This window comes from Aquila chrysaetos, chromosome 1 (assembly GCF_900496995.4).
Source record: "Aquila chrysaetos chrysaetos chromosome 1, bAquChr1.4, whole genome shotgun sequence".
In the NCBI taxonomy this organism is placed as follows: Eukaryota; Metazoa; Chordata; class Aves; order Accipitriformes; family Accipitridae; genus Aquila; species Aquila chrysaetos.
In genome coordinates, this window is record NC_044004.1 from 41,644,673 (window position 1) to 41,670,349 (window position 25,677).

General features: G+C 43.1%; 1 protein-coding gene across 1 annotated transcript in view; it reads right to left on the minus strand.

Moving 5' to 3' along the window:
• Positions 1-25,251, minus strand: part of GALNT7 (polypeptide N-acetylgalactosaminyltransferase 7) — a 77,564-nt gene extending 52,313 nt beyond the window's left edge. The window contains 5 exon segments of the mRNA XM_030008414.2: positions 24,423-24,563; positions 24,565-24,858; positions 24,860-24,923; positions 24,925-25,020; positions 25,022-25,251. Coding sequence (XP_029864274.2) covers positions 24,423-24,563; positions 24,565-24,858; positions 24,860-24,923; positions 24,925-25,020; positions 25,022-25,236 — 810 coding nt within the window. The 5' untranslated portion in view covers positions 25,237-25,251.
• Positions 25,252-25,677: the final 426 nt, after the last annotated feature.

Below are 25,677 nucleotides of genomic sequence, written 5' to 3' on the forward strand. Positions count from 1 at the left end.
ATCTTTGAGCCCCCAAATTACCCGAGTTACCTGAGGCAAAACAACCTAGGGAGTAAGATCAACAATTTTCTTCTATCTTAGGGTTGACATTCCTGAGGTTTGAGAGCATTGCTTATGGAAAAGCAAGTCACATGTTCAAAAATAAAAAGGGCACATAATAAAGGAGAGGAACTGTTTGTAAAAATGTGAATTTGGCAACAGCTCAATGTTCTGCTATTATGAAGGAGTTTTACAGAATTTAGCATTCAAGTTCCGAGTGACTTGCGTTAATCTATGTGAGTCTCTGTATCACTGATTCAAAAAAAACAGTAAAAACAACTTCTTGCTACCCACCAATGAGTCTAAAACCTAACAATATTCACTAACATCTGAGGTCATCTCTGCTGGTGTTTGAACCTGTGAGTGGAAGAAAGACACTGTGGAAGATAAGGCTCAGTTTCTCAACTTTATTTTATTTTTTAAATGGTTGCTGTTGCTGTAAGAGTTCCCTGGGCAAAAAGACCAACTAGCTCTTCCTGTCATCTTAGATTTTTGTGAAGATACTGTCTACTTGTCACAACAGAAGCACTCATCCAGGACACTGACTTCAGGCTATTGCTACATACTGCCATGGTCTGCAGCCAACATCTCACAACGTCATTGCATGCAAACTTGTTTTAAGCTATGGAAGCTCTCAGGTTAACAAATCCTATGGAAACTGCCTCTGCCCCCTGTCCTTCCCTTTTTTTTGTGGCATATCAGTAAATACAAGTAACACTGATATTCAAATTTCTAACAATGCAAGAATACTTATTTTCAGTTGAAATAACTTGATTGCCCAGCTATTTGCCTAACAGAGGGGAACACCATAAATCCTGAGTTTTACCCATTTACCTGCAGAGTACCTTGTTTAAAGATATATATCCACATTTAGATAAGTCAGTATGATACCCACCTAAGCATCCCATTTAAATGAAATGGTTCTGTTGCAATATTATCTTTCACTTGCAAAGGGAATTCGTCTGCGCTAATGATGCTTCTGTCATCCTCTTTGGCCTTGCTGTCCACGTATCACTTCAATTCCTGCAGAGCAATGCAATCCTGCCACAAGTGCTGTTTTGGCTTGCACTGCTTTACAGGCAAGCGACAGGCAGTTTCACAATTAAGACTCTGCCTGACTGAAAGCAAGTAAAAATAAAGACAATGAGTGCTTCAGAACAAATTACTGTCAGAAATAGCAGTCTTTTATTGTCCTTGTTTTTACTGGCACTCAGTGTTTGAGGAATATCAAACCAGCTGTTAAACCTTTCAACTCGCCTTCCTTGTTGCTTGAGATTCAACTCTTACTCAGCTTTTACACATCCCATCCTTCCATTCCTGGTACTGTCATAGTTTATTATACTTGACCCATACTGCCCCTGGTCCCATCTGTAGTTCAATAGTCATGCTGCATTAAAGAAGTCTTGCCAGAGATCCACTTCACTCAAAGCCTCCACTTAAGAGATGCCCGAGAACTTTGTGGAGGTAGCCACAAGCAATGCACCTCTGCTTATGGCTCTAGAAAGCACCACGTAATCTGGGATAGCAATTAATTAGATCTAAAACAGGAGGACTCAGACAAATACCTGAATAGCAGATATTAAAGAAATCTCTGCTTAACTTTGTAACTTAAGGCTAGTTTTAAAGCAGGCAAAATAGCCTCTTACTATTAAGATTACAATAATTTTCAAGTAACACAAATATTCTTAAAGTGAATCATAAATGAAGCTGCTGTATTACCTAAGGTGATGTTGCATTTTAGTCTCTCCCATGTTCTAGAAATGGAAAGATGTTGGCATTAGTAGCCTGTGCAATAAAAAAACCAAACCACATTTGCAGCTGCCTGCTGCAGAAGAATAGAAAAGTTATTAGAGGACCCTGGATAAGACAGAAGTATGATCCAAAGCCTCCTAGATCCTTTCCTCGCAGACAGCACACCAAAGATGACAGAAAGGCTTTTAAACTCAGAACAGCAAGAACTGATTACAAGTTTATTACAAGTAGAATAATCAACATTTTCAGTAGAAGAAAGCCAAAGTGATCAAGTGGGACAGAACACATAAAAAAGCATAAAAGCAAGCATCTCCCTACACACTGCATCTTTTCAGGTGTGTTTTTGCTTCTTGTAATCAAGGGGCTTTCTCTGTCGCATCAAAGTGCAATTTCTTGGGTCCCCAAGAAACCAGAGACCACAAGAGACCACACGATTTCCTTGCCTGCAAAGAAGGTTGCCTGCACTGATCCCGGCCCCCTCTTCTTAATAGAACATGACACAAATCGAGACAAGACAAATACTGTACATCATACAAGGTAAGTCAGTTTAGGTTAAGTACTTAAGACTGGTCTAATCAACCACCAGCTGACTCAGAGACTGTGCTTCAGCTATAAGAGTCTGCCATCAACTGCTTTTCAAATGTTCATAACCTTCCTTCTTTCTCTGCACAACAGACAAATTTCTACATACTGCAGCCTACATTGTCATTAGCATGTATTTAACATGGTATTTCAACTGCAAACTTCTGCAGAGCATCATCCACAGTAATTCATTCTCAGAGACTGCAGTGACTCAGACCTCCAAGCCAACAAAGAAGCACCTGTTCAGTGTGTTTACCCTCAAATGCACCATATGGGTTGCTATACCATAGATGACACGCCGCACAAATAAAAAAAAAAAAAAAAAAAAATCAAATTCACATGCTGGTTGACTCACTTCATGCTAAATTCAGCCATTTAAAATATTTTATTGTAATTTAATTGTTCAGAACACTGTTATGGTAACAGCCAAGCCCCATAAACAGGCCAAAGAGCAAGGAGAGCACCAAGCCCTCGGGCACAGTTATCATTCTACTGCAGCACCAGGGAGAAACACTGTCCCAGGTAAGCAAAGCCCACCAGACACTGACCCCTATCTTTCCAAAACAAAGTCTAGTTTCTTGTCTAGTCTTGAGAGCAGAGACCCTAAGGACCCAATCGTTTTCCTTCTTTTCCGCAAGCAACTATCCACTTGAAGTCTTAAGGGATGTCAAGTTGCATCTACTTACAGGAAGGACAACGCTTATTGCCTAGAAAGTTAAACCTTGTTTTCTCTTAATGAAAATAATTATTTTTCAACTTCTCAACCTGGAGGCAATCCATGGGGTACCCTGCTGCACGAGAGGTTCAGCAAGGTGACTTGTTCCTCAAGCAAATATGCCAGCTGCTGTTGGTATCACAGGAGCAGCAAAGCAGTAGACAAACTGATGCATTTCTAAACAAAAAGGGCAACAAACTGGCTTCTAGGGACACAGTCAACCCCAGAAAAATGTTTAAGCAGATGAAGGCTGTGGGAAGTCTCCAAACGCTCAGACTTCTGGCTGGTTCTAATCAATATTATCATCTCTCATTTCTGTAAACATTTGTTGTTATGTATTTTGTTCAAATGCAACCTTCTGTTCTCCTTTTAATTTCTCTCAAATTTCCAGTTTTGTTTACATTGCTTTGATTAAGACGGTGCCATTGCTTACCCTATTTTAGAGGGGCAGAAGATGGAGGCAAAAGTTTTTTCTAACTCTTTCTTCTAGACAAAAGCTGAATATCAGGAAACCCCTTTTGAAAAGTGGATTGCAGAAATGGATGGCAGAAAACTCAAGATCTTTCTCCCTGTCTCCCTCCTCCAAGTGATGAGGAATACCACATTTGCACATGGCTATGTGGTTTGGAGCAATGCTACGCATTCGATCAGATTTTGAAAACAGTGCTGAATGGCTCACATAACACATCTAGAAAACAGTAAAATCAACAAAAAAAGGAAAACATAACTCTGCCCTTCAACTTGCATACAAGGGCTTCAGAGTCAAGTATTAGATGCTTTTCTCCATCTTCCCTAAGCTTTTCCTAGGAGACATGCGTTTGGACCATGTAATACAGAACACCTCACAACCCTAAGATACAGTTTTCTAATGAGGCCTGATAAACTAAAATCCATTTTTTGTTAATAGAAAAATAGATTTTCAAGTCAAGACCAGCAAAACAGAGTGAAGATAAAGGCATTTATTATCACACATTTACAGTAAAATTAATCGGAAGCATACTTGGGCTATAATAAATTGCTTCATAATAATTTGAATAACCAACACGTTGCTGGCCTATGAAGTTTTTCCCTAGGATACAAGGAAAAAAGGAGCATACCATAATTAGACAGCTGTCCACAATTTTTCTCTGTAGAGGAATTTTATAAATGCTTGACTGGAAAAATTATGAGTATTAAGAACAAAATGGACAATTGCTTAAGACATCATCTCCATCAGAGCTGACTGCAAGATGCAAAAGGGCCTCCAGGTATCAAGTGAGGTACCTATGACTCTTGGACTATTTCTTCCCTTCTTCAGAAAAAAAAAATGCATTGATTTTTCATCTGAGCTTTGCTATCTTTCCCTGTATTGCCAATTAGAGGCTAGCAGAATAGCAAATATTCTGTTAGTCAAGTAGATTAGCAAAACGGTATTCACACCAGAAAGCACGTCCCATTTCTTAGCTTAAATGACCTCTTTCCCTTGTAGATCCCTAAGAGTATTCAGCTTTAACAATTAATAAAAATTAAGAGGAAACGATCCTGAATACCTGAAAATAAATATAGTGTTGTATTGATGTCTTGTCAATTTAGTATATGCTGTTCCATGTAGTTTAACTATTTCCACAGTAATATTCTACTACTGCCACACGCACATGTGTTCAAGTGCTTGGCAAACAATTCCAATAGTTTTTGCAATCAAATGGAAGACAGAGGAAACAGCCATGAGAATGAATAATTTCACTGCAATACTGCCATAATCCAGAACACTATCATCTCTATCACTAAGACCTCCTCTCTGGTACTTTCTCATTTCACTCCTGCACTCCATGATCTTCAGCTGCATCGCCTTCTCTTTTGTGCCCCGCAGCTGGTCTTGTCCAGTCCTACACCTATGCTCAAGGCATTGCTACAATTGCCAAGAAGTTTCTTCCACAGCCCTTAATGGCTGAGCAGTAACGAGCCATCTCTTTCCCATCCCCAAAACCTCTTTCATCTTTTTTCCCTGTAAGTTGTGCCCTCCAAGGTGAAAGGCGTAAAACACAGCATCACCGAAGAGGTTCAGTACAAGATTTGTTCCCGTCACTGCATTTCAACATTCAATGAAGCTTGTGACCTTTCTAGTTGAGTCATTGCTCCTTCCACATTCTCTCTTGCTCCAGGAATAGCCTTCATTTTATGCACATGGTTGAATAAGATCTTAAAAATAGAACCCATGTTTATTCATATGGACATTAGAGATTCTTAAGGACTTCTAATATGTCCAGCTTAATTTCCTTCCATAAAGGAAGGACTACTCTCCTTTTCCCGTGTAGTAGTGTTACACAGTGGACTGTGAGGGGGCAATGCTTTTCATTTTACTAAGACCAAGCCCCTTTTAGGAGTGTTCTCTGTAGACTGAAGAAAGAAATAGATGAAGCTGTTTCTTTTGGACTTAAACAATCAAAATTTAAGTAATCAAATTTTGAGTTGTAGACATAAGCAGGTAAAAATAAGCATATGCTTTGAATTTAAAAAGTAAGAGACCAAAGAGTTACAATTTATAATCCGTAACTTTGCTATTGAAAATACCCAACTTCTATTATTTTTCCCTCCAGAGAGAAAAAGCCTCAGAAAGAAACAAGACCTACCATCAATCCTCATGTTCTAAGCAGCTAAGGACAGCTTTTCCGGCCCTCCAGGCATCAGCTATGAACATTGCACTGGTTAAAGCCCGCAGAGGAACTTCATCTTTGTTTCTCAATCATCTGAGACAGATGGATATTTAAAAATCATGCATTTGTCTTATATACCTCAGCAAGTAAATGACATTTACAATACAATAAATCCATCACTGATGGACATGCTTGAACAAAGAATGCATACTTCTGCGCTGTATCTTGTCTGCCTCAATTTTTAAAGACACATACGTCAATCTCATTCCATATTTCTTGCTATTAAGAAGCAAACTGCATTAGATTTTCATTTATCTTGAAATATTGTTACCATTCTCAAGCTTTACAACAGCCTATTTCTGTCTTCTTTTTTTAAATTGCATTTCACAATTTGATCAACCCTACCACTTTGAAAGCTTTTTCAAAGAAACAGCCAGCTGAAGCCAAAAGCTGCATTGTATAAAAATTACACATACAATTTACGACCCGTTTCTGCAAGTTTCATCTGAACTCCCGAAAGATTTCAGAAATTCAGAGTATTTACCTAATTACCTTGTGTACTGCTTGACTAGATAAGTGAGGGGAAATCACTTGTTACAATCAATTGTGTTCTCTGTCTCATCTTTCCTTGACCCTTCATTCCTGCGTCTTTACTACATAGGATATTAAAGAGAATCTGTGTGGTATTTGCCAATAAATTAGTTACATTCTACTGATTTGTTGAGGTAAGGTAAGTTCTTATCTGTCCTAAATACTTAAAAAATAAATAAATCAACACAATACATGCATTTGAAGCGTAAGAGGGAAAAAAGACCTGCAACAATCTAAACTAGTAAGAACCAATTTATTGACCAGATAAATTGAGTACTCTTCCTGTGACAAATACAGCTAGTGACATTAATTGTTTTGCTGTGAAGTAAACATGATGAATATCAAAACCTATTTCATAGCTTTGCTTTAGAAGCCACATCATGTGTGAGCACAGCCAGGTTCTTTGCATCGACAGCCAGCAAGAATACTGTAATACAATTCACAAACTTCTTCAAACGGATTCCACTGAACCTGTCTGCTCTCCACTATGCTTCCAGCCTTGCACTCAGCTCTGCACTCTCCATGCAGTATCTTTTATTTCGACTACAGAAGCCACCACGCTCACGTTGAGACCACAAGACCTAGCAGAGAGGCAGAAACGCCGCACTGGGACTTCACAAGAAACAGACTGCCTTGACATTTACTTTGTTTGTGCAGATGATTCACTGTGGTGCCAGCAATCTAAACTTGAAGCTGCCTGAGACTAACACTCAAAACATTGCTCTCAAAGCTGACTTTGGGAACCGACATCCTACTGCTTTCTGTTAACATGGCACCAAGGATCCACCTCTAGCCCTGAACATCTTCCAAGGGACCTGCCTACGTCTGCCAGATCCTGAAGAGAGTTTTCACGTGACCTTTGCGTTTCCAGCTCAGGTACGCTCTGGCCAGCATTTCTGATCACGTCTGGAAAAGATGCAAATGAACAGCATCCTCCCACATGCACCGACTCCTTTGCAATTGGACTGCAGCATTCTACTGTTTAAATTACTTGGCATACAGCATACAAAGATGCGTGAGGATCCATCTTGCTTCCAACGAGTGAAAGTCGGTGTTCTCAGCACTGGGTCTAACCGCAGGATACCCCCACCATCCAAACAGCATAGCAAGAGGCATTTCCCTGAAGCACTGTAATCTTTTCAACAAATGTTCACTCCTCGGAAACATTTCTGTTATGAAATCAGAAGTCTTGGCAATTCAGATTCTCCGTGTAAATAACGACAATGGAATTTTGGTTAAAAATTGATCTCAAAACAACAGCGAGCCTTTCCTCATGTTATACTTGCCCCAGTAACGCTGCTCCCAGCTGGAGCGATTTTCACAAGCCCTAAGCGTGCACACTCCTGGTACGCTTCAAATGGAGCTGCTAATAACTGCATTTATGAAAACGGTGCCCTTCACTCAGTGCATCTAACACAGAAAAGATAATTAGCAAAGCATAGTTATGATCTATCCAGGTCATTAAATGGGTGTTTAAATCGGAATGCACTTCGCTGAATGAAGACCTTTACATGCTAGCCTTGCACTTTAACTTCTAACAAAGACAATGTTGTTAAAGCCTGTCAGAAAACTCATTTCAAAAGCTCTCTGCAGTCCCCAAGAAAGAGAGTCTGTTGTCTCTAACACGGCAAAATCTGGCCAGCAGCTGGAGAAGGAAAAGTCAGTAAGGCAGTTCATAACTTAATGTCTGGCTGGGGAGAGACAGTTCCTCCCAAGAGGAAGAACTGCAAAAGAAGAAAGATGTCAGCATTTCGATCTTCAGTATGAAAGAGAAGCTACATGCATAAGCCATCAAATACCTGAGAAGGATGAACTGACAGATGTACCAGGACAGGACAGTAAACAATATAGATTTGTTTACTGTACATCAAAAGAGAATCAGCAAAAGAAACCCAAAAATCCTGGCCTGGTTTCAGCTGGGATACAGTTAATTTTCTTTCTAGTAGCTGGTATAGTGTTATGTTTTGGATTTAGTATGAGAAGAATGTTGATAACACGCTGATGTTTTCAGCTGTTCCTAAGTAGTGCTTATACCAAATCAAGGACTTTTCAGCTTCTCATGCCCAGCCAGCAAGAAGGCTGGAGGGCCACAAGAAGTTGGGAAGGGGCACAGCCAGGGCAGCTGACCCAAACTGCCCAAAGGGGTATTCCATACCGTGTTGACATCATGCCCAGTATATAAACTGGGGAGAGTTGGCCAGGGGCAAGGGTGTGCAGATCGTTGCTCGGGAACTAACTGGGCATTGGTCAGCGAGTGGTGAGCAATTGCATTGTGCATCACTTGTTTTGTATATTCCAATTCTTTTATTATTATTATTATTGTCATTTTATAATTAACACCACCACCACCACCTATTATTATTATTATCTTCCTTTATGTCCTATTAAACTGTCTTTATCTCAACCCACGAGTTTTACTTTTTTCCTGATTCTCTCCCCATCCCACTGGGTGGGGGGGGACGTTAGTGAGCAGCTGCCTGGTGCTTAGCTGCTGGCTGGGGTTAAACCACCACAATCCGCAAGGATGATACTCTCATCAAACTACAAAAGAATTAAAATCCACTGTGTTTTGCTACCTTTCAATAACCTGCAAAACTGTTATATTGAAAATACTAAGGAAAAGCTATACAGAAGAGCCTCTTCTAATAAGAGACAATACATTCACATGGTTGTCAACCAAACCAATATTACTGCAGTCATTAATCAGTCACCTTTCGGGATGAGGTGCTTTCTTTTTAAAAGCTCTTGCACACAAGCACAACATAAAAGGTATATGCTCTGTTTAAAACTGTCACATGCGAGTTACCCATATCAACACTTTCTCAATATATTACTTTATCATACAATGTAGACTTGGACAAATCTTCTAAGGTAAGACAGAGAAAACCAGAGTAAGTCACTATCCCACTAAACAGTTCCAGTAAACTAAAATAAACAAAAAAGCAAAGCAAAACAAAACAAACAAAAAAAACCCCAATGCAAAAACCAATGAGAAAACCCACTAATTTTTTTTCTTAAATTACAATTAAACAGTTCTACAGTTTTAAGTCTCATGGCACACTAAAAATATCAGGGACAGCAATGAAGAGGTGTCAGTGTGTTCTTTGGTGAAATTGATGGAAATATCCAACCGGATATTAAAAAAAAAAAAAAACTGGCACCATGAGAATGGCCAAACAGTGGGACAAGTTAGGCAGAGCGGTTGTGCTGTCTCCCTCCTTGGAGGTTTTCAAGGCCCAACTGGACAAAGCCCCAAGCAACCCGTCTGACTGCACAGTTGACCCTGCTTTGAGCAGGACGTTGGACTGGGGACCTCCTCAGGTTCCTTCCAGCTTGAATAATCCTATGGTCTTATGTAAGAAATTTGGACAGCCTTTCTGACATCATTAAAGCTGGAATTTTTTACTTTTTAACCCACTTCAATTAAAAAATATAAATGCTTAAAAGTAAGCTACTATTCAGCTTTCCATTTTAATAATTTCAACAGAAACATGAACAACAGAAACTCTGTGCATCTCTTTAGCAGTGAGCAACTGAAAGCCACAAGCAGTAAAAGTCATTTCAGACATAATATTCTACCTGGAAACAGTGTATTTTCCTTGTGTTTAGTATAGCATTTCCTGCTGTATAATTCTTGACAATATGACAACTGTAGATTTGTAAAGGATGTCAGATTTATGTAAGATGTGGCAAAAAAAAAAAAAAAAAAAAAAAAAATCACTTGCCTACTCTTCCTCCTGAGTAAAAGGGATTCAAGGCTGACTTCCCTGTTTTATTTAAAAAGCAAAGTTTGGAAGACTTCTGAACGTCAATACTATGATGCGATGCATTGACGTTTATCTTCCCAAGACTGCAGATACACAGTAAAACCTGAAGGTGATATTTTTCATCTCTGCTGCAAGGTGAACTGTGGAATAACAGGAATACGAATTACAAGATGCACCTAGCTCTTGCAGAAAGTTAACGAAAACTGTATTTTTCAGCCGCTGCAGACGAGCTGCCTTTACATTTTTACTTTTGCTAATTTGTTGTGGCTTTAAACCTCTGTCTGACAGGTGCTGGATTTTTCAAGCTGATGTTCTAGAGTAGGATGGATCCATTTCTACAAGCAGATTACCTCTCCGCTACACATTTTTGTCCTGCCTGCGCGCCAGCACAAGCACAGGCTTACACCCGCGCGCTGAGCCGGGTCAAGGACTGCCCGCAGCCAGCTGAGCGGGCAAGACAAATGAAACTGGCGTCCACAAGCAGGGCGAACACCAGCGCCGAGCTAGTTCAAAACAGGAGTGTGGGGGAGAAAATAATAATAAAAAAAAAAAAAACCAACCCACAACAAACCACCAATACCAAATGCTGCTGGAAGCGAGGGACAGCTGAAAAACACAGAGGAGAACGCCCTAGTAGCAAGACACGCGGAACACAGCTGCCTCCCCAGGCTGCTTAAAACCATTACCTGCGCGCAGGCATACAGCCGAGAGGCAAGGGCCGCGCAGCCCTGCTCCGTCGCCGGGGCCCTCCTCCGGAGCTCCGCGGGGCACCGGGGAGAACACGTACCTGCAGGCTGGCAGCAGAGCAGCTGCCTGGCTCAAGGGAGGGTTTGCTTCTTTTATAGCTTTAAAACAAAACAACACAACACAACGAACCCCGCTCCCCCAGAACAACACAAAACCCCAGAGCGCCTCTCTCCAAACCTTTCTTCCCCCTTGGAGGAGACCCGCTTGCTGTGCTGAGGACGGGCAGGTGTAAAAGCAGCACGCTTGTGTTCCTACTGAATTGAGGGCCAGACGCTCACAGTGCGCTAAGAGCATCAGAAAAAACCAGGCAGGCCTGCCCGGTCGTGTGGTTTTCCGAGTCACCGCGCCCAGACCCCATCTCAGTCTGGGTGTTCCAAGTGCTCCTGCGCAGGGAAAGCCTGTAACAGCAAACCAGAGCGTGTCGGGTGGCCTGCGTAATGGCTGCTGCTCCCCTCCCCAAGGCACCCAGGACTCTCTTTCCAGCACTGCCTGTGGTAAGCGCTAATGGTAACGCAGGAACACCGTTACGCCCTAAACAAAAGGACATTTCTGTTAAATATTCTTAGCAGCATGAATCTCCCTTTCCGCTTCTGAACCAAACCTACAAAAAGAAGATTATTTTCCCTCTTACTACAGAATTAAGGAGACAGCTGCACGTTCTTAAATTCTGGGAGGAGAGGGAAAGCGTGCATAACCAGTGGTTGCCCTGCACTAGGTGAGGGCACTTCTCCCTTTTCAGGAAAGCGCCAAGCCTCAGTAGAGTTCTCATCAAAAATATATATAAAATTTCTCAGCATGATGATTTGAACACATATTTCTAGATCTCCAGTACTACCCTTTCCTTAGAAAATGCACCCAAATGTCAGGCAGAACTGCCTTCCACGTAAGTATTTTCTCACTCTCGTATCCATTCTTCTATGCCACTGCAGCTAGATAAGAAAGGGTATTAGGGAATGTGCCAGTCTAGTGCTGGCCACATTTCTTCAGTCTACAGACAAAAGAAATCAAACTAAGTAAAGAAACCAAAACTTTAAAAGCAAAAATGTATGAAGGCAAAGGAACATCACAGAGGTTAACATGCATTGGGATAAAACCAGCACCGGTTGTAAAACATCAGAGTTGCCATAACTGGTCTCTTATATGGTTTAAAGTTTCTTTGAGTCCTGTAGCTGATACAGTATAAAAACAGTTAAGCAACATTAAGGTCTGACAAAATTAACACATGCATGCGGGGGAGAAAATGGACTTCCTACAGGGAAGTTGTTGGGGTTTGGTGTTAGACTATGAATAGATCTCCTAAATATACACTGCTGGAAGGCTTCCATTTGTAAAGCCAAAGTGACTTACAGAAAGTCAGCTATATACAACTACATACAGCAATATTTAATGGGTTCAGCTGTAAGACACTGATTCTGTATCCAAAACCTTAACCTCCTCATCAGTAAAACCGGGCTTAAAAATAAATGCCCGTGCATTTTAGTAAATATGTAAAAAGTATATTGCTCTGGACTTAGGAAATCTCAGGTTTGAGAATGCAAAAAGGAAGACAATAAAATACAATTATTTCTGATACGTGAAAGCATTCTCACCGATGAACATTTTAAGGCATCAGAGTCAAGATTATTCAGTTGTTATTAAAATATATTTTTGAAGCACTGACCTAAAAAGTGTAATGAATTCTGCCTGCAACATTATGCCTTTGGTAACGTTAAGCCGTAGATTATGGTTGTTACATAAACCAAATGAATAGATAAAAGTTCTGCCTGTTTCTTAGAAATTAACAGCCGTGAACCATTCCTGAAAATTAGGATTGCTGGGATTAGACTGCAAACTGTATTTTGACAAGTTATCAGTACAGACTAAATTCTTGGAAATATCATGCAAGATAAAACCTGTTCAAAAACCTGTTCAAGCTGCCTCTCCTTTGCAGCAACGTTAACTGGCCAAGTTCTATCAGTGAAAACTTTGGTGCTTAGTGTTTAAGGCTGTGAAGACTTCTTTAATCACAGACATGAACTGCAGAGTTTAAAATGAAACCCTTTTTTTCCCCCATAAAAACCTTAGCATTTTATATCCTGTGACAAACCTGTTAGAAGACAGACTGCCCAAGCTATTACAGAGGATAAAGTCAAGAGTAGTCAGATCATTTATCTTTCTCCCTTATTTCCAGATATCCATATCATTTAATATCTTACTGCGATGCAAGAAAACTCTTAAGCTGTTGAACAGTGGGTCGTGAGAATAAGCCTAATTAACTCCCCAAATTCCCACAAAGAATGAATGAGGAAAAAAAAAAACTGACCAGGAAAAAAAGAAATAAAGTGAGGTATTCATCCTTCAGCTGAGAATGAGATTGGAATAAGAACCTGGAATAACAAGAGATCAATGCACCTCATTACACTAACATGGACTTGTGCTGGCTGCAGTCAATCAGTGATCACCATCAAGCCTCCTCATAAGGATCCGATCATACCTGCATCACCTGATGCAAACATACAGGACTGTTTAAAAAAGGGGTTTTTTTTGTTTGTTTGTTTGTTTTTTTAAAAAGATACCATATTGTTTCCAGGAGATATAAAAATTATGTTAAGATCTGAAAATCAGTGTCTCGCATGCCTTATTGTAAGCCCAGCAGCCTCTCTGTCCTCAGCTTAACAGCAAAAACCTAACTAGCTACCTCTGATTACCTGCAGTCCCTGTGCACATTTCACCACGCACATATGTGCAAGTCAGCTTGGGTTTAGAAATTATGCACCCCTGGGAAATATTGCCAAAACAAACACCTCCCAAAGAGGCACAAGGCATCTCTCAACCACGAGATCTAGGCATATGGGAATCAGAGAAAGGGGACGTAGGACAGATGAATTGTGCTCAAGGACAGCAGATTTCAAAGAATTCTAATTATTTTTAAAGTAGGCCAACCCCCAGGACATATCCATTTCATCCAGAAAAATTAATCCAGCCTGCTCCCTGCCATCCTCTTTTCCCAAGGCCCCTCAGGCATACACAAAGATTAAAGGCTACATGAACTATCCTGGCAGTCTGCTCCCTTTTATCACATGAGCTTGACAACTCCCCTGTCATCACCAGCCTTGGTAGAAGATAATAACAGGAGCAAAACTTGTTAACTCCCCAAGAGGTGATTGACGTGACTATTTGTGGAAAAGGTAAGTCTGCTCTCTAATACGGCGACTCTGTATCTTACAGAGAGTCGCCCTCCGAAGCCTCGTTTCTCTACATGAAATAATGGCGATGGCACTGACACTTTGGACGCCTGCCTGCTGCTCCGTATATGAGCACTCAAGGGTCTCATCATACGTTGCCAAAGCTGGGCCAGAGTAACTGTTTGGCCCAGGTTTGACATCAAAGTCTTCTCCCAGTCTTGATTCCAGCGCCATGGACAGCTGCTTTCCTTGAGGATGTTTTTCCTGCTGGTGACCCTGAAGGAGGAGCTCATGCCTGGACCTGCTCAAAGAGCTTCACGGCCTCAGTGTTGAGTCAATGCTTCTTGGCCTTCCTTAGCCCAGCCTTTCTTGTACTGTTTACATAACTAAAAAATAAGCAAGTGTTCAAGGCAAGTATTTTGGATTGCTATTGCAAAACACAGAGAGGGACAGAAGACAGAAGGAGTCTTCAACTCTTAGACACCGAGATCACACAAATGCATCCCAGAAACTAACCTGCAGTCTTGCTTCAGACACCCAGGGCTGGAATACCTCCACAGAGAGTACTCGAGACCACTTTACACACTCAGTAAATCTCATGCTGTAGGAGTACCTTACATTGCATGAAATAGCAGCATTTGGAGCTGAGGATCTCCAAAAAGTGATACAAGAAGCAGCAGGCGATTCTTCTCCCACACCCACAGGAGCTGAGGCACAGGAGACGCATGCACCATCCTTCTGGACTTGATAGCTTCTGGCTAAGAGCTCTCCGATCAGAGGCAGGTGGTACACTTACAGGCAATCACTAAAAGCTCATATTCCATCAAAAGAAGCAAACAACGAAAAAAACCCACCTCCCACCCTTTTTCACCTCTGCAGATTACCGAGATACTGTTTTTAAGCTAATCACTAGTGAAGGTCTTGGTCCTGTGGAGAAGGAACATATTTCATAGAGGGGAGGGAAGTAAGGGTGGAAAACGTGGAAGAGGTGAGAAAAAACCAACATATTTCATAGCTGCTGTTTAAAGCTTCTCAGGGGCTTTGGCATGTTAGAATAACACTGTGGGAGATGGATTAGCAGAGACAGAGCAGGTGAAGCAGTCGAACGTGCATGATAAATGCACCATTGACACATGCATGGCTTATAAAAGACAAATATTACAAGCCTTGAAGAGCTGACTTCAAGGCCTCATTTAAGTGAAAGTGTAGCAAATCTTGTTTCAAGACTAAAGCATGCAGAGAACAACTTATTTTCTCTGAAGAACACGTTACCTCAATATTGTCTTTCTTGGTCTTCCTTCCTCAATAGGAGGAACAGAAAACTCATGACATTAGCATCCCAGATGCTTTTAACAGGCAGCCTGGTTACTTTTTTTGGCTTTGCTTCAAAATGTTATTACAGATGAAGCACTTTCTACAGCCAACTTAAAATTATAAATATCTCTTTCTTTGACATATCTAGAATTATTAACTAGCTCAAAACAAAGACATTGCTTAAATATCTCAAATCCATAAAGGCAGGAACTGAGAAATAAAATGGGGTGCTGCTATGCTTCAGCCCTGTTGAAATGCTACTCCTTGTTTTATTTAGTCATCCTTAAAAGGGAAATCTTTTACTACAGGTTAAAACCAAAGCAAATTTTAATCCCCAAATTGAGACAAAAATGTTCAAATATGAAAAAAACTTATTAAATGTCATTAAAAATATTTTATTTTTTCTAAAACACACTATTTAACATAATACTTTCTGCCTTATTAAAAAAAATCAACTGTATTCACTCAAGTCAGAACAACTCTTGCTGAGCTATTTTCATTGCCAATTTTTTAAAAGACAACAAAATAAGTAAGAAACTTTGTGGGCTGAGCACCATCTGCTTATGCTTTAATTTCATTAACAGTTGTATTTTGAGACTTTCAACTGTAAAGAAAGTTTTCCAAATGTAAACAGCATGTAAACTGGTATACTGTTTTTACCTTGCACTTTCCTACAATTCTCTCCTGCTGCTCAGGGGTTTACTGCACATCAGTGCTGACTGCTGCTATTTGCAACTGAACGTTCCACAAGGAAATCAAAGGAAAATAAGTTGTAGCTTAGGAAAACCAGAGCAATACTAAAAAACATTACTGGAGTCAGCGATTAGAATGAAGGATTCAAGAAGACGCGGTAGGAGAGAAACTTAAAAGAAATACAGACCACCATAGAGCAGCAAACAGTTTATTATAACAGAGCAGGGGCGAGGGGAAAGCAATTTGTTTTGCAAGTTGCAAGAAAGCATACTTGCGCATGGAGAACCATGTTTAATTCCTGCTTAATACAATCCTTTTTTAAGCATCATATCTTCATTACAAAAAGTAGCCATTTTTGTTTTACTAATAATGTATTGTATGTATGTAGCCCGGTATGAATAACATTTTTATTCCCACATGGGAAGTCAATGGGTTTTCAGAGAATAGGAATTCTGTGCTATAAAATGCATCCCTAAGAAAGCACCAACCCATTTCAAAAACAGCTTGCACTAAGCAAAGAATTCTTACAGATTTTTTCAAATTTCAGACCTACCAATTCAAATGATATTCCAGTGAGTAAGCAAGTATTTTAAACCTGTTTGGTCCCAAGCAGGGGGAACACAATAAGGATGTTTATTTGAAAATCAAAGGTAGAATACAAGTATTAGCCTTCTCCTCTGTATCTTTTTGCAATTCTTAACAACAAAACACCCCTTTTCCACAAAAACACTTTCCCAGCAAGCTCCTGCGAGGAGGAGGCTATAATTAAACTGATAAATCCCCACCTAGAGATCTGCTATAAAGTACAACCTTAACCTTTGGTTTAAGTTTACAGAAATCTACTGAGTTTAATTTTTTTTCTCCTTAAGACCTATATTAGGTGAAAGGCCAGAATACCCCCAAATCCAAGCCTAAACAGGATCACAGGTTGCAAAGATATGCATGCCGCTGGCTGCTTATTGCTCCCCTTTGTTAGGCCATTCTGCCAACATTTTCCTTACTGAACACGTTACCTTCACATTGCTCTTGGTCGTGGGTGGGGGGGACCTCACTCACCAGAACAGTGTCTAAACCTAGAGCGCTGTGGGGCGCAGGTGGACTGCTAAGGGCAGATTCAGCAAGATAAATTCCCTTTAATTCACAAAAAGATTAAAGAAAACTGATGGAGGAAGCAGCCTTTTAAACAGCATGTTGCTATTTTTAAACTAATCGTTCACAGTAGACGTTTGTTTTCCATACTTACGGAGGAAATCTAGTAATTAAACGTAACTGTTACCAGACTTGGAATCCTTCTCTCAGATTATATGGCCTAGTTTCTGTAAAAAGCATCCCACCCGCCCCCCCAAGGTATAAGTCAAACCTATTAATATAACAGCTTATCCTGCCCTATTTCCACTTGGCAGTCTCCCGTAATGCTGATTTAATATCTGACAAAAATAGGACAAAGATACTGTCATTTTTCATTAGGGAACGTCAGCTCAATACAAGCAATTTTAACTCTGCTGAGCTTGGATTAGGGAAGGTGCATGCTGCTTGGCCATGTGGCGAAAAACCCACCTATCTACTTCTGGATACGACATGCCTTCTCTCAAGGCTGGCATCCTGATGACCCACTGAGCCTTTTCCAATAACTAAATTTACTAGCACCAGAACTTCTGCTACTTCAGCTTAGCCATCGTATCTTAACTCATGACCTTTAAAATAGAGAGTTAACTATTACCTAGATTTTTATTTAAAGAAGGACTTTATAACATGCTCTTTTTAATGCCCCTTTGCTTGGCCACTAAGCAGCACGAATTATCACTTCTGTTATCTTATTTTTTTTTTTTTTAAAGAACAAATGACAACCTACCCAACCCATTGTGTTGATCCTTCTTTATTTTGGTGGTCTTACTCACAGTTTCTCCATTAGGTGCTGCAACAGTGGGATAGTTTTACCTGTGTGATCCCCGAATCAGACACAATCACTAAGTTTTTTATTGCATAATCTTACCTAAGAGTGCAGAGCCACCTTTCGTCCTATGCTGAGGATCCTGCCAAAGGCTCCCTGGATGCTCTAGATCCCCTTCTCCTGCAATGGGATTCTTGAAAAGCAAACACCAGCCTTAACTTAAGATCCTTGATTTTTCAGCTGTTCAGTTCTTTTACATTACTCATGAATGGTAACACTTGGGGCTAGAATAGAACAAAAGGAATCTTGTCACATACGTATAAAATGGTGCGACACTGCTCTCTCTGGAGGAGTAGACATTTACATAATTAATAGTATTGAGATAATAATGAATTATTTACCTAACTTATTACAAGGGATCTTAATGACAAAAGAGTTCAAGAAACTTTTAATACAATCTATGTATGTATACATAAATTGTAGGAATTATGTAGGCTTTTTTTTTTCTTCCCCCATTTCTTCACATAATTTGCTTTGTGGTCATTTATTCTGCAACATAACTGGAAGCATTTGTCAAAAGATTTCACTTTTAATATGGTAGGGATTGGGGTTTTTACACTCTCCCAAGGGTGACAAGCTTTTTCAAAGCCAATTTAGATGAAAGCACACATTAAAAAAAATTAGCATTTAATATCTCAAAACATTTTGCCTATTACTGTCCTAGCAACACTAAAGATTACTGTAATAAAGAGAGGAGGAAAAAAAACCCGATGCTTACTTCCTACAACAGCAATACTTTGGCTATAGCAAGCTCACTGCCTCCCTGCGCACAGATTTCAAACCGAACTTGTTGAACATGAAAAATTTGCCAAGGTGTTCATTTCTGCTGTCACACAAGCAGTAGTGACTTATTACGGTTTTGACTGTAGAAGGCAGCGTGCCCATGTCTAGCCCTGCACCTGTAGGGAGCTTTTCACACCCAGATGATGAATGATTGCATTGAGCTTTCAGGTAATGACGGAGTGGCAGAACTGATGTGGCGCTCCTTGTGTTAGGTCTCACCCCATTACAGAAAGGCAAACCAGCAAAAAAAAGTGACCAACGTCTAGATAACTATACAAAGCAATTGGAGAGAGAGAGAGATTATTCTGCTATTTGATCACCTGTATACCGCAATGTATCACGTCTTTACCAAACTCAGACAACTTGAATCCCTTCACTACTGAACACCACTCTCCCTGTTACATCAGATTTATCACCTTATTCCCTTTCCTCCAGTAACGATATCAACTTCAGACTCCTGCATCTCGGTTTCTCTCCTAAGCACATTTGCCGTTACTCCTTAAGGGAAAGTGGAGAATTTCCGCTGGGACTTCCACTGCAAAGAATCTAATTTAAACCACAATAACACCTCAAGTTCAGTCTGCAACTTGTCATTAAGTTCTCAGTGACAATCCAGCCAAGGCATACAGGATATTAGTGGTCCTTAAAGTGGGGGAGAAGGGGTGTCACCAGAAAGCTCAGAAAACGTCCATTCAGCTTTTGCTTCTTTTTTTCTAACTCCTCCACCTCCACATCATAAATTCTCCACCTTCTAGTGGCCACGTGGGAATTGTAATGTTTAAACTTGGCGGTCGGTGAGGTCCCACAGCCGCAGCTGCAAGCCCACCATCTGGCTTCCTGAACCGGGGGGACATGCCAGAATCGCCACCTGCAGAAGGGCCCTCGGCAGAGCCTCCCTTCCCGATCCGAGGGCAACCGCTCCTCCCTCGCTACGACACGGCTGCCGTGATCTATGGCAGCAAGGACAGCTGACCAACCTGGTGGAGAGACGAGGGTATAAAAGTCTAAGGGTGGGAGACTGTGCCCTCAAAAGCTCCCGTTTAGTTACAGAGCACTGAGAGCACAGCTGGCGTAGGAGATGGGCACGTTTTCAGGGGTGGTAGGATTGAAGGTGACAGTTTTCTAATTACTTGTACACACAAAAAAAGCCCTGGGAACCCAGTCCAGAAAGTCTGAGAACTGTTGATAAACAAATACTCCCTAAAGGAGAGCGCATTGAGAACATGTCACTTGCAGACACAGAAAATTAAATGCCTTCAATACATGGCAAGGCAAGTTAATGGCAGCCCATCAGTGGCTCAGGTGCAGTGGCTACAGGCTAGCTGAAGTCAGGAAATACCGCAAATACTATAATGCTTTGAATCTGAAGCACCAGGTTCCCAGACACAAGGCCAGGCAGCCCATGCCGAGATTTCAGGAAGTTCTCCTTGCTGCACACGAGAAGAGGGCAGAACAGGGAATTTATTTTGTGGGTTTTCCAATCTTGCCACCACATTTCTGACCTGTGCAAGGTCAGACACACACTTCCAGCAAATCTTTTACTACCTTCCTAGGCTCTGGAAGGGGATTAGTAACACGCTGGACAGTCTTTCTTACTTACTGTCCTTCACAGAGACAAATGAATAGGGTCATTTCTATCAGCTTCTTGGATTGCTCCAGTGAAGATTACAGTAAGTATGACACCACTGATCATACTACTACCACATAGACTATGAGCATGCAAAGTTGTACTTCGAGTTTTGCCTCAGGTAAGCTAAAAAGAGCTTTCAAAAAAACCCCCCAAAAAACCCAAAACCCCGACAAACAAACAAACCAAACCCCCGAACCACCAACCTCAATCATACATAGCTTTTAAAGCTTCTGAATACTAATCTGGTCACTTTAACGCTTTGTAATTGGTCAGATTTGGAGAGTTAAAGTTGACTTTATATACTACATTTATATGTACATATATATGTAGTATATACATGTATATACTACATTTATTCCTCCAAATAAGCTGTTTCAGTAATGAATCTTTCTTTACCGTTTCAGTCCATTGGTTCTGCCTGCTGTTCTACCCACTCCTTGATGACACCAGCTTTTAAGGCTGTACCTCTGAGGCTGATCATTAGCGACACATCTCGCTGGAGACCAACAAGTACTATAGCTGGGATCCCTACAGCAATCTTCTTACGATGAATAGCCTCAATCATTTCCTGCTAGCTCAAAAACCGTGATCCCTCGATCCAGAAGAGCAGAAGGTATCAGAAAACATCCAAAAGACCCCACAACATGCACATAATAATCAAATCAATGATTCTACCTAATCTTTTCTCACAGCCACGAACAAGAGTGTCCCTGCCTAAATCTTCAGTACCCTTGTAATCCTTACTATCAGTTAGCAGGTGTCCTTACTTACATAAAAGCAGATATGCTTTTAAAGACTCTGAGGATAGACCTTAATATATTTTCATTGTTTCTGTTTGGTTTAGATTGGAAACTAAAAGCTCTCCAGGATAAGAATTATTTTATTCTGTTTGGATACTTCTGATAATGCAGATAAATAAATACTTAACCTCTCCCTCTGAATCCTGCAAGCACTTTTTCCTCAAACGGTCTCTTGCAGAAACAAAGTTCCACAGTGGGGTTACCTGGTTGTCCCCCCAACTTCTGAATATGCTTTCACAGAACATATACATCTGTGGCAGTCTTCTATCAGAAAGAAAGGTCTTACCTCCAACTGTCTGTATTACTGTTATTACCTCTGTGTTCTCTCATTTCCTTCCTGAACAGCCACTTCTCCACTTTCACTTTTTCTTTGAAAACTCTCTGTACATTAATCATCTTGCCTCTCCAAAAGATCCCTGAAATCTTTTACAATCAGTAGAAACAACATTAACACAATGTTTGAAGGGAGAATATACTTTAAAAAAAAAAAAAACACAAAACTTTCTAAAGTTATAACACTACTACAAGATCTTCAGTATTACCCATTCTTGTCTGCTACTGTAAGCAGGAAAAGATTCAAGGTTATAAACATAAAAAGAACAACAGAGCAGAACTTATAATCTTTGCTTCTTTAATGCCTTGGTGTTATTAAAAAGTGCCCAGGGTTACAGTGCAGAGAGGGAAAGGGTACTGCCTGAGGTTAGCTATAAAAAGTTAAATTCTATTTTAAGCTGGTACTGTCTGAGGGGGAATTCTACATTTGTTGGCTAGAGCTTTCAGCACAAGCAAAGGGAGGAGGAGGGTGTTGTACGGGAAGAAGAAGAATTATTCTGTTATCTTTAGCTTAACAAACTTTCTGGCAACTAACAACAGAGCAAACATATTTGTATGACTTAACAAAGTGCACGCCACCAGTGCATTTCAGAGAAGCAGTTATGATTAAACTCCTAGTTCCAATGTGCAGGAACTGCACCAACGCACAGGTGTTGCGGGGAGCATACCCCCGGAGACAAGCCCACCTCATGGGGTCAGCGCTGCCTCACCTAGCAGGACTGCAGGATCCAAAGGCCCTTGCCTCCGGATGTATTCCCGGGCTCTGCCAGCTCCCCAGAAATATGCTGGAGCACTGCTAGTAGCGAGCCCGCTCACTATTGTTTAACTAGTCCTCACCTGAGCAGCTTGAGGAAGAAAGCAGTCCAAATCAAAACACAAATTTAGTAATAACAATACTGCTTCCCAGAAACGGTGAAGAAGCACGTGTTACCCACTCATATATATCACAACAAGTAAACAGCTGATATAGCTAATGAACCAGATATTCTGTTTAGATTTCATCTTTGACAGTGTTTACTTAATATAATTGTATTTGTTCCCAGCAAAGACTGAATTATTTCCTGAGGTGGCTGTCATAGACGGGTATTTCCTCCTCCAGTTAAGGCATGGGTAATCAAGACAGAGTGCTGCTTTATCAGGGGCTGGACTGTAAAAATTCTTCCAACTCCTTTATTGCCACGTGCACCAGCTAGAAAAGATTTCTGAATTAGACCTCACAAGCGAATGGAGGTGGATACAAGGGTTCAGCTCAAAAGTCTCTGAGCAAAAGCCTTCAGACTCATGAGAAAGGACAGCATGACTCATTACAGCACCTGAATAAACTGATAGAGCACGCATGCTGTAGGACTGCAATATTTCAGCTGTCATCGCAGAATAATCATCTGAAGATGGTCACTGACCTACACAGCAATGCAACCGCAACTTTTTTTTTTTTTTTTCCCCTCCCAGAGGATGTCACTTTACGGGTCTGTTACCCGTTCCTAAGCAGGAAAAGTAATTCGACTGGTTTTGATGCAAAATGTTTACCGCCCGACATTTTCTTGGGAGGTATGCTAGTAAAATTCCTGAAGATTTTTCTGTACACAGACAAGCCCACGTTGTATCTAGAAGAACAGATTACAGAAACTTCACCACTTAATAAACCGTGTATCTCCAAAAGAACCACTACGGCCTATTATCTCAGCAGTAACTGCCAAGACACAGCAAACTGTAACAGCTTCAGAAGACAGAGCATCTGCTGAAACAGTCCAAAGTAATTTCCAGTTTTCAAAAGCAAGAATTCTGTCAGCTCGCTTGCCTTCCACAATTATTCAAAGCAGCCCACTAGAGAGGACCAAGATCGTTAGTGAACGCATCATAAAAGATCACTTTTTAAGATAATCACCGTAAAATTTTATGACTTTACGAAGATCATTATAATCTTGACTAATCTTACTTCAAGCAGATCTCCTTAAGTCCAGTTACTGTCGACAGCTCTAAAACACCTGGCGAAAATGGAAAAAGCCCTTGACTCCAAGACCCGGGTGTCGAAGGGTCAGATTATTCTCACCTGACGGATGGATACAAGGCCACGGCAAGGCTCGCTCGGCAGAGCTGCCTGCCTGACCCGAAGCATATCTAGAGCTTGCCAGTCCCTTTCAGCCGAAGGGCTGCCCAGCCCGCGCCTCACGGGTCGGTCGCCCCACCGTTTCGGGCTGGGAGACCTGCACCGCCCGCACGATCAATCCCACGCCGTTGGGCTTTCCGTGCGCTGTTCTTAAATTACCTATCTGCTGCTTCTCCTTGGCGAAACCTGCCGCTCGGTTAGTAAAACGCCAGGAGGCAGATCCATGGCGGCGGGGCGAGCGGGAGAGGGGAACACCTGCAGCCCTTGTCGAAGCTCGCTCTGGGGGAAGACCTCTGCAGGGTACTCACGCCGCTTACACCAGCACGCTCATTTTAGGGACGGGAAAGCCCCCAGAGGGGACACGGACCCACGCGGTTTGGGCGCCCGGGGCGTCGCCGGCGGGGAGGTCCCGGGGAAGGGCCCCGTCGGAGCACTGCCCGCCCGCACCACCGCGCCGGCGGCGGACACCGGCGGCGCGCTCCCGGCCCGGCCGCCGGCGGGCGGGGGGAGCTGCGGCGGCCCCGCGCCGGGCGGGGCGGCGCGGACCGGACACCCGCCCGGACCGGCTGACGGGGCCCATCGCGGCGCGACGGCCCCGGGCCCCGCCGCGGCCAGCCCCCGCGGCGGCGGCGGCGGGCCGCGGCGCCGGATCCGTGGGCCGGCCCCGCCGCTCCGCGCTCCCCTCTCGGGCCTGCAGGCGCCGCAGGCCGCAGCCCGGGCAGCCGCCCCCTACCCGCCCGCAGCCGCCGCCGCCGGTCACCCCGCGGGCGGCGGCCCCGCCACCCGCTCCGTCCCCCCGCCCAGCGCGGCCGCACACTCACCCGCGTCCGTCCCGGGGGAGCCGGCTCCTCGGTGCGGGGCGACAGCGAGGACCAGAGCAGCAGCAGCCCCAAGAAGCTGCCCGCCAGCAGCACGGCGCGCAGCAGGAAGCCCAGCTTCAGCCGCATCCTCCCGCCCGCCCGCCCTCTCCCTCCCGCCGCCGCGCACGCAGCGCCCGGCCCCGCGCACCGGCGGGCTTCCGCCCCCCGCCCGGCGCGGCACGGCACGGCACGGCCCGGCCCCGCCGCCGCCTCCTCCTCTCCCCCTCCTCCCCCGGCCGCCGCTGCTCTCCGGCAGCCGCCCGCCTGCGGAGGCTTTCCTCCCGCCGCCGCCGCCGCACGTACAAACTTTGTTCCCCCCCTACCCCCTTCCTTTTTCCTTCCCCTCCTCCCCGGCAGTCCCCCCCGCTGCGGGCTGCCGCGCCTGCCTCCCCGCTGGGCGCAGCAGCGGCGGCGGCGGCGGCCGGGGTGATGCGGAGCAGGAAGTAGCCGCGGCGGGAGCCGCGGTTCCACGTGGCCGCCCCGCACCGGGGCGGGGGCGCCTCGCACCGGGCCGCCGCGCCGGCCCCTCCGGGCGTGGGCGTGCGCCTGCCGCTGCACCTGCACCTGCTCCAGCCCGGGCTGCGGCCGGGGCTAACCGCGCCCGCACCCCACCTGGGAAAGGGGAAGGGACGGAGGAGCGCGGGGGGGGGGGGGGGGGGGGGGGGGAGTTGAGCTTTTCTCAGCTGGGTGGGCAAGTCCGCTCGGGGCAGCGACTTGTGAAAATTAAGGTGCAAACTTCAGCGGTTGTCGTAGGAGTAGGGTAGCGCAGGCCCATTAATTGCAGCGTGCAGCCTGGGCAGAGGAACGCTGACAAGTCAACAGATTTTTCTTGAGGATAGGAGATGAAGTACGAGATTAGAGAGATGTTATCAGCCCTTACCTTGCGTGTGTTTTGTTACTTGTTTTCTGCCCTAAGTGTTAGGCATCCTATTTCCTCCTCTGAAGGAGTCTCACACGTGCATGCACGCACACACACAAACCTGATAGTACGAGCTCTCCACAAAGCAGAGCGATGCAAGAACAATACTTCCAATGTAATACTTTTGCCTCTTCTGTGTATTCAGTACTACCCGCTTGCCTTGATGCTTTTCAGTTCTGTTTCTTGTGGGCACTGGCAGGATATCAGATCCAAGGATCCTGAACGTTAACTTTAAGTGATAAGCACTGTAGAAATAAAACGGGATATTACACCCTGAACAGGATCACTTTGGAGAAA